Genomic DNA, 8,628 nt, shown 5'->3' on the forward strand with positions numbered 1-8,628 from the left:
CGCTACAGCCATAAGCCCAGCTAATGATATTTTGTTGAAGTTGTTCAATCATCCAGACCCTCAGCTCCAGGTTAAAACTACTATTTAGAATATTTGTCTTTAGTATGTTTATCTTCTCTCTCTGTAAATCATCTATGTATGTAACCTGAGCTATGCCATTTCTGCTCTTTAACCCTCTCCTCTGCCCCCCTCCACCTCATGGGCATTTCATGTTGCAGGTATATAGAGATTTTTAAGAGCAGTCGCAACGAGATCAGAGCCTACTACGAGCTGCCCCGGCGGGGGATGGGAGGCCAGAGACCGGGGCCCTACGATAGACCCATGATGGGGGGACACAGGGGAGGGTTTTATGGGCCCGGGCCTGGCCGCGACGGGGCTCTACTGGACACCATGAGGAGTGGAGGGGGCTATGGAGGAGGTAAGCAGGGTTCTGTATGTATGCATACAGGTATATTTGTGTTTAGAAAAGGTATATCGGTCCGTGCTAGTAGAACAAAACAATTTAATCATGCAGAAGCCTGTGTTTTTGGTTCAATATAGGACTCTGAGCAGTAAAGCAATATTTGTGAGTGTCGAGAATTGCTCGTTGACCTCAGGGAAGTGAAGAAGAGTTCAGATGAAACATTGGTTTTTCTGCAGATCCATGGCCTGTAAAGGCCCCCTGCAGTCAGCATGCTTGAGTCAGTCCACAGAGCCCTGAAGCCTTGCCCCCGCTGCTAACTGAGCACAGTATTGTTAATTCTAAGTTTACTAATGTTGAATGTGTCACAAGTCCAAATCGCACCCACTTCGAGGCTGCGCGTCCTTGAGTCCCCAGCAATACACCCGCCGAGTGTGACGTAGATCGGATGGGCTGTTCTTGAGATGTGTGAAGTTTCACACAGACAGAGGAGGATTTATATTTAGATGATGCTGCTACAGCGCCAGCTATTGGCCAAATGCCACCAAATTTGTCAAGGTCACTCGGACATCATAACTACACATGTCCACCAAATGTCATTATGTCCTTTTTCTAAACCAGCAGAAAACTAGTTTATTATCCAGTTGGCTTGTTCTGTCATCTGTGATGTAAGAGAACGAGACCTGCTTCAATTGATTCATGGTTGTCTGTGTCCAGGTTACAGTGACTTTGACAGCTACAATGGTTTCAACAACTACTGTTTTGGCAACGGCCTGTTTGATGAGCGAGTGAGAGGAGAGAGGGGAGGAAGAGGTAAAGTCCTAGCTCGAAGTCTCTCACACTTCAATGACAATTTACACATTTAATAAGAAACATAAATATTTACCTTAAATGTATTCACAGTATTTTTTTCTTCCTCAGTTGTTTTATGTCATTAATGTTGTCGTGTATCAACTTGCTTCTCTCTCCACCATTACTAAAGGTTTCATTGGTAATCTATGGGTGTGTTTGTGTGTTTTGGCTCAGGGATGGGAGCCCACGGCTACGGTGGTCAAAGTGATGTTTGCTCCGGCTTCCACGGCGGACATTTTGTCCACATGAGGGGTTTACCTTTCCGTGCCACAGAGGGAGACATCGCCAAAGTAAGATCACGTGCACTCACTAAGACCAGTTACTTTAGTTATTTCTCTTGAAATAAGCATCAGCAGGTTTTGAAATTTTGTAAAAACAATGAATTCAGTTTCCTCCAAAACAAGATCATAGAAGGTATTAAATTTAACTTACAAATGTAAATATTGTTGTAGGCAGTGATGTTATAAAAGTTTTTGTATTTTTTGTCTAGTTTGTCTTGAGAAGTTCTACACTTATATAGGTTTCTATTGGTTTTCCATCATACTTACACACTGCAGATTGTATGATTGTAAAACGGGTATTAATTTAACTTGGTCAACACTCAAAAATGTGTCTGTGGAGCCAGATTCAAGACTGGCTCATAATTTAGATCCACAATGTCTCTGTGGCTGTTCTCTATAGATGTCGTGTTCATACCGTATAATACTGTTGTCTTTACAAACATATAAATATATTCAATTCAATTGATTTGTATAGCCCAATATCACAAATTTGGATATAATATAGAAAATAGAAATAATAAAAGCAGTAACAGTAGCAGAAATAGAAGTGTGACTAATAATGATAATCATATTGGTAGTGAATGTGTTTCTTTGTTCTTGTAGTTCTTCTCTCCTTTGAGTCCACTGAGGGTCCACATTGATGTGGCTACTAACGGAAAGTCGACTGGAGAAGCAGACGTGGAGTTTCGCTCCCATGAAGACGCTGTAGCAGCCATGTCCAAAGACAAGAACCACATGCGTATGTCCTCCCTTCTTACTCTTCAACTGGTTGGTTCTTATGTTGGTTCGTGTGACACCACTTTGTCACACGAGCAGAGTGGATCAGTTATATCTACAGACAAATGAACAAGCTCAACAGGGTTTAATATGGTTGACTCTGAGTTTTGCAAAGGTTCATTTTTAAAGCCTATTAAGATTAAATATGATCCTGGTATTTTGTTATGACACTATTTGATCAGATTGTAATTAAACTAGGAAATGAAGCAGGTAAATGTAAGGTCAACAGCAGAAGAAACACGAGTTCTTCGATGTGAATGATGGCTTGATGTTTTCTCCACAGAGCATCGGTACATTGAGCTGTTTCTTAACTCAACAACCAGCGGAGCAGCGGAAATGAGTGAGTTCCCGTTCACAATTATGTTAAATAAAGTATAAATACAAGTTGGGTGTTTGTTCTTTTTCTGAGAAATGACTTCCTCCTCTTTACGCTGACCTATCTTTTTAAAACCATCACAGGTCATGGCGGCGGTGGTGGTTACTACGGTAACTCTGGAGGAGGCGGAGGCTCGCGGAGCGGAGGGCTGCGATTCTCTTACTGATGATGTCATCGCACTTTTACGATCCATCTCGACGTTTGTCTCGCGTCTATTCAGGCCACATTTACTCGATTGCTTTTTCTGAGCAAAGGAGCTGATCTGAAGTCGGTCACTTGTTTTGTAACTGTGGTTCTTTTTATCGTGGGGTTATTATTATATTATATTATTGTACTGAAACTTTAATTCAGACTAGAGAACAGAACATATGACCTTAACGAGCGCTATTATTACACCATTCCTTAAAGCATACGAAGAACAAAATTTAAAATATTAAGATGTAGGTGCTGAACATTTAACTGGTCATAGAGGAGATTTCTTGTTTATCTTATATTTTAATACAATAGATATTGTAATATAGTTTTTCAGGATTCACACACAAAAGTACATTTTGTCCAGTGATTTTTATTAAGAGGAATCAGATTATTGTTTCCAGAGTTTTGAATGGCATTTAAATGGAGGTAACTGTATGAGTTTTAGTTTTTATGACCATAAGGGAACACGCTTACATTTGTTTCACATGTCACTGTTGGCAGGATATGTTCTCAGTGCAGATGAGACAGAACTTCATGGGACACAGACTCACTGCTGTGGGATTTGATGAAGGAGAAAAGAATAATTTTGTGGCACTGTCGAGACCGAGCACGGTCACTTTGAATCTAATCAGTTGATGATTCTGCGTTCAGGTGAATGATGCTCTTTAGGAAGGTGGAGCTGTGAAAAGCTACGTCAAAACATTACAAGTGTCTCTAGGTTAGAAATTCTGATTGAAAAAGATTACATCTTGGTTTATTCTGATTTAAACTTATTTTTAGCAGAACGTGTGACCTTCCTGCATTTCAGATCAGCTTTCTTGGTTTGAAAAGTTTGATAAATGTTGAGCCAGTGAGTTTTTTATGAATGTTTTCACAGTTCATTACAGAATTTAAAACTAAGTTTAATATTATATTCCACTCTTAAAGAGTGGACGTAAAATAAAGTCTATATTTGAGCTGTAAGATACTGTAACTTATGCAGCTGTTGTACATTTTGCAAAATAAATTTTATATTTAATTCTCTTTTTGTCTCCCAACTCTGAAATCATTTTTGAAGAGGTATTTGTATCACGGTTGGGAATACATTAAAATAAAAGCAATAATTAAATAAATAGTATAGTATTTTATAAAGCTTTTGGAAATAATTCTTCCATAATTTCACACAAGTCATTGTATAGCATGCCAAAAAAAAAGTCATGGTATAGTATATAATTAAAGTCATAATATAGTATTCCATAAAATATGTAGAGTATAGTTTGCCATAAAAATGTTAGTCTGTGTCATAAAAAAATCAGTCTAGTATGCCATGAAAAAATCCTAAAAAGTCATAGTATAGTATTTCATAACACAAACGGTCCAAAGGTCATACTTCGCTATAATAGTCATGCAAAAGTCATTGTATAGCATGTCATTAAAATGGTATAGTGTGTCTGTCATGAAATATTCATAGTATATTATGCCATTCAAAATGTCATAAAAGAAGTCTTAGTATAGCAGCCATTAATGTATCATAGTATATGTCATAGAAATGTCTTTAAAAAGGTCAGGTATAGTATTTCCTAAAAAATAAGTGTCATTAAAAAGTCATAGTATATTATGCCATAGGAATGTCATCCAAATCGACAAATTGTAGTATGCAATGAAAATGTAAAAAAGTCATAGTATGATATGCCATTTTACCTTTAGGGCAGCCTCAGAGATGAGCGACACTGGACTTTGGTTGGAGTGTACAAAATACAAACCAGTTTTATTTGTTTCTTACAATAAAAAGTAGGTTAACGGTTAGAAAAATGGATGACTCAAAAAGTTAAGAAAAGACAAATTGTCAAAAGTTAATTCTACCACAAGATCAACGTACTCTTACAATTTTGACATGTTTCTTTCAGTTAACACTTGTTTCTTGTCCTTCCTGTCCAGCACCTGAGTGAAACGTCAGTCCGGATATTTCTTTAAATGATTTACATTTTTTGCATCAATCCAAGGTTACTTCAATTACTTATCTTAAACAATTCTAATCTCAAGAGTATGTAAGATTATACATTGATCAATTTATGAAAAATCACTTAAAAATCATCAAATGAACACTGTGCAATAAATGTGTTCGTCACTTTAATGCTTTCGTCACAAACTTATGACAGGAGATTACAAAAAGTATCTTAACAATATTACCCAACCTTTGTTAAAACTAACAGTACTAAGCTCCCTGCCAACCTGAGGAGGCATCACCTTAAACAAAGTATGGATCTCTCAGAGCGATCAAGGTTTATTGTGTCACTAATCGCAAGCGGGGGCTAATTGTGTGTGAGGACAGGGTTAGAGGGAAACAACTCAAAATCTAAACGCGGAATCAATAAGCAACACTCAAATTAAAACATGCTTTTGAATAAAGATAGGATAAAAAGCACCAGAGTTCTTCCCCTGTGTTATGTGCCGTGTCAGATTTACCTTTTGTATACAAACAGAACCACTAAAGACGGTTGTCACTTGTATGAGTAATCATGTGTAACTTCAGAATTGACCTGTGCCGAAATCGTTCATCACAAATTGAGCAACTGAAAGGTTTCTCTCCTGTGTGGATTATCATGTGTGTCTGTAAAGTTGAACGATTGCGAAAAGACTTCTTACAGAGTGAGCAGCTGAAAGGTTTCTCTCCTGTGTGGATTCTCATGTGTGTCTGTAAATTTGGCAACTGGTTAAAAGACTTCTTACAGGCTGAGCAGCTGAAAGGTTTCTCTCCTGTGTGGATTCTCATGTGTGTCTGTAAAGATGTACGACTGCTAAAAGACTTCTTACAGACTGAGCAGCTGAAAGGTTTCTCTCCTGTGTGGATTCTCATGTGTGTCTGTAAAGTTGTACGCTTGCTAAAAGATTTCTTACAGACTGAGCAGCTCAAAAGTTTCTCTCCTGTGTGGATTAGCATGTGTGTCTGTAAAGTTGTTCGCTTGCTAAAAGACTTCTTACAGGCTGAGCAGCTCAAAAGTTTCTCTCCTGTGTGGATTAGCATGTGTGTCTGTAAAGTTGTACGCTTGCTAAAAGACTTCTTACAGGCTGAGCAGCTGAAAGGTTTCTCTCCTGTGTGGATTAGCATGTGTGTCTGTAAAGTTGTACAACTGCTAAAAGACTTCTTACAGACTGAGCAGCTCAAAGGTTTCTCTCCTGTGTGGATTCTCATGCGTTTCTTCAGATCTCCACTCGTGCCAGTTCTTTTCCCACACTCAGAGGATCTAAAATGTTTCTCACCAGAATTACATCTTGAATCCCGGACAGAAACTTCATCAGGTTTCAAAGAGTTTAAACCTGACTGAGGTTCTCTGGTCCCCTTCCAATCATCACTGTCAGAAGAGTCTCCATCAGTATCTGGTCCTTGATGTCTATCTGAATCCAAGTTCCTGTCTGGTTCTGGTCCTACACAGTCCTCTCCATCAGCTTTTGTCTCCATCTGTTCAGTTTGTCTTTCATGAAGCTGTGAGGACTGATCTTCCTCTTCATCATCTTCACTCTTCACAGGAGTGAATGAGAACTTGACATCAGCCTCCTCCAGTCCTTGAAGCTGCTCTCCCTCCTGACTGGTCCAGAGTTTCTCCTGTTCCTCTTTAATGTGTGGAGGCTCTGGGTCCTTCTGGTCCAGACTGGAGCTCCTCTCCTGCTGCTCAGGGGGAACCTCTTCTTTAACCACCAACACCTGCTGGACGTCTGCAGGAAAACAGAAAACACACACAGAGACGTTACAAAGAAATGTTAGTATTGAGCAAAGTCTCCTGTACATACACTTTGTTTTCCTGCCATCATTCCCTCTTACACTCCCTGTGCACAGTTACAAAACAGATAACGACTCAATGAGCTCATCAATACTCACATGGCAAAGTAGTCAACTGTGGGCAGTTATAGTTGACTAATGTACTTAAACGTGCCACCGTAGAAACAGTGGATACAACATTCAGAAGCAGCCACAACGTTACCGTGGACGTGCATCATAGGTGCGCTCCGTTTCTGAACCAATAGCACTCCACCATGGTAGTGAGCTGTAGAGAACATCCGTGTAAAGATGATGAAACTGAAATGTGACAACAATGACACAATCTGAACTAATAAACTTCGTCTAGAGACTGCTCTCAGGAACCTATAGGTCAAGGTAGAACCCCCCACACACACACTCGTACACACGATTATTTGTTGCTCTTAGATAGTGTGCTTGTAATTGTTTGATAGATGTTTGTTGATTTATGATCATATTTTAGGGAGCAGTTTTCTGTGATGATTGTGTATATGTGTTGTGATAATAGCTGGATGTTATCAATGGAACCAGATAATATAATAATATAATAAACTCGTATGTGACCATGAACATATGAACCATTTTAGAATTCAACAAGCTGCTAAATCCATGTGGTGTTATCAAAGAGAACAAACTGAAATATTTTGTCATAACGTTGAGAGAACGGATCAGAAGAAGATCAGAAGAAAAAGATTCATTGCAACCGAATCTCACTCCAAACTAAACTATAAAGTTAGCAGCCGTAGCATAAACAGTATTTGATAACTGAGAGAAGAAACAAAGTGAACCAACCTGCTCTTTGTATCCAGACTACAGGGTTCAAAACAGCGTACAGTAGTTTCCGTTGTCGCTCGTTCTCCTCTTTTGAACCAGAGAGTTCCTCCTCGTACTCTGCGATCGTTCTTTCAAACAGACCAAATATCTCTTCAGCAGCCGCAGTTAGTCGCTGGTTGACCAAAGATCTCAGCATTTGGACTCGAGACATTTTCACTAAACCACAGAAACGTTTTCTCCACACAAACTCCGTCAGAAACACCGTTTACTCTCCATTAAACTCTGACTAGCGCTGTGTTGCTAACTTACACAGCATGCTTGCATGCTAAGCTAACTTCAATAGCTTTGTTGGCTACCGGGAGATGAGTCAGAGGAAAAACATCCAGAAAAAGGGTGAACAGCTAAAAGTCCATACAGAGACTCTGGTCTACCAGTACTGATGGAGCTAACTGATACTTTATCAACACAACAAAGATACTCTGCTGTTTCTACTAACGTTAGGCGCCATGTTGTTAATGGAAGAACATCCGGGTTCGCTGCAACTTTGTGGGTAACCTTCAAAATAAAAGCCTTTATAAACTGTGTGGATTTCATTGCAGACTTGGTGCATATAGCGCATTTTATCAAAATAATACTTCATCATTGTCATCTTAAATTAGTGGTTCTTAACTTGGAAATTAAAGCTTCAAAACAATGTATCAACACAGGTCCAACCATGGCCATAAACAGGGTTTTTAGAAAAATAGAGGTTCAAAAAATGAGCGTTCTGTCTGTTAGGGGTTTTGTCCCACCCCCTTCAGAAAATTTCTGATTTCCTTGATCTAAAAATGTGCATTTTAAGATGTTTCGAGAGCAACATTTTCAATGATAACTTTAAAGCCATGTCAGTGGGCAGTCCTATAAGAGATCTGTTAGCAGTAAAACATGAGAATCAGGTTACATATTGCAATGAATGATTCAGACTACATTCTGTAAATACATAAGAGGCTAAGATGATCAAAACATCAGCAAAATGAAAGTTGACAGTGTTTAATATATTCATACAGTAATAGTATGTTGTTACATTATAATTATACTATATAAGTTTTACAGAAGTGTTGGTGTTGTAAAATCGTAGCCTAGGGGAAGATATTCATCGTGCCAATAGGCTCCGAACTAATCAATATACAGAATATAAAAGTTCTTTAAAAGTACATCA

At 38.8% G+C, this 8,628-nt stretch overlaps 2 protein-coding genes across 2 annotated transcripts; one reads left to right on the top strand and one right to left on the bottom strand.

The window, feature by feature from the left end:
* Window positions 1-6: 6 nt before the first annotated feature.
* hnrnph3 (heterogeneous nuclear ribonucleoprotein H3 (2H9)) lies at window positions 7-3,904 on the top strand. The gene is made up of 6 exons (XM_031846451.1): window positions 7-418; window positions 1,118-1,213; window positions 1,427-1,542; window positions 2,137-2,272; window positions 2,594-2,650; window positions 2,770-3,904. The coding sequence occupies exons 1-6, from the start codon at window positions 199-201 to the stop codon at window positions 2,850-2,852; spliced, it is 708 nt and encodes a 235-aa protein (XP_031702311.1). The 5' UTR covers window positions 7-198; the 3' UTR covers window positions 2,853-3,904.
* A 164-nt stretch (window positions 3,905-4,068) lies between these two features.
* Window positions 4,069-7,956, bottom strand: LOC116382962 (zinc finger protein OZF-like). Its single transcript, XM_031846449.1, has 2 exons — window positions 7,449-7,956; window positions 4,069-6,574 (listed from the first exon to the last, which is right to left on the bottom strand). Exons 1-2 carry the CDS (start codon window positions 7,639-7,641, stop codon window positions 5,349-5,351), a joined length of 1,419 nt encoding a protein of 472 aa, XP_031702309.1. The 5' UTR covers window positions 7,642-7,956; the 3' UTR covers window positions 4,069-5,348.
* Window positions 7,957-8,628: the final 672 nt, after the last annotated feature.

This window comes from Anarrhichthys ocellatus, unplaced genomic scaffold (genome assembly GCF_004355925.1).
Source record: "Anarrhichthys ocellatus isolate YVR2014 unplaced genomic scaffold, GSC_Weel_1.0 scaffold6, whole genome shotgun sequence".
NCBI classification, from domain to species: domain Eukaryota; kingdom Metazoa; phylum Chordata; class Actinopteri; order Perciformes; family Anarhichadidae; genus Anarrhichthys; species Anarrhichthys ocellatus.

What these genes read in the sequence shown, in the direction of transcription:
- hnrnph3 (XM_031846451.1), top strand. Translation starts at nt 199, where the DNA reads ATGGGCATTTCATGTTGCAGGTATATAGAGATTTTTAAGAGCAGTCGC. An exon ending in CAGAGGGAGACATCGCCAAA is followed by an intron (nt 1,543 to 2,136) that starts GTAAGATCACGT and finishes TTGTTCTTGTAG; the next exon opens with TTCTTCTCTCCTTTGAGTCC. An exon ending in CAAAGACAAGAACCACATGC is followed by an intron (nt 2,273 to 2,593) that starts GTATGTCCTCCC and finishes TTTTCTCCACAG; the next exon opens with AGCATCGGTACATTGAGCTG.
- LOC116382962 (XM_031846449.1), bottom strand. Translation starts at nt 7,641, where the DNA reads ATGTCTCGAGTCCAAATGCTGAGATCTTTGGTCAACCAGCGACTAACT. An exon ending in AGTCTGGATACAAAGAGCAG is followed by an intron (nt 6,575 to 7,448) that starts GTTGGTTCACTT and finishes GTTTTCCTGCAG; the next exon opens with ACGTCCAGCAGGTGTTGGTG.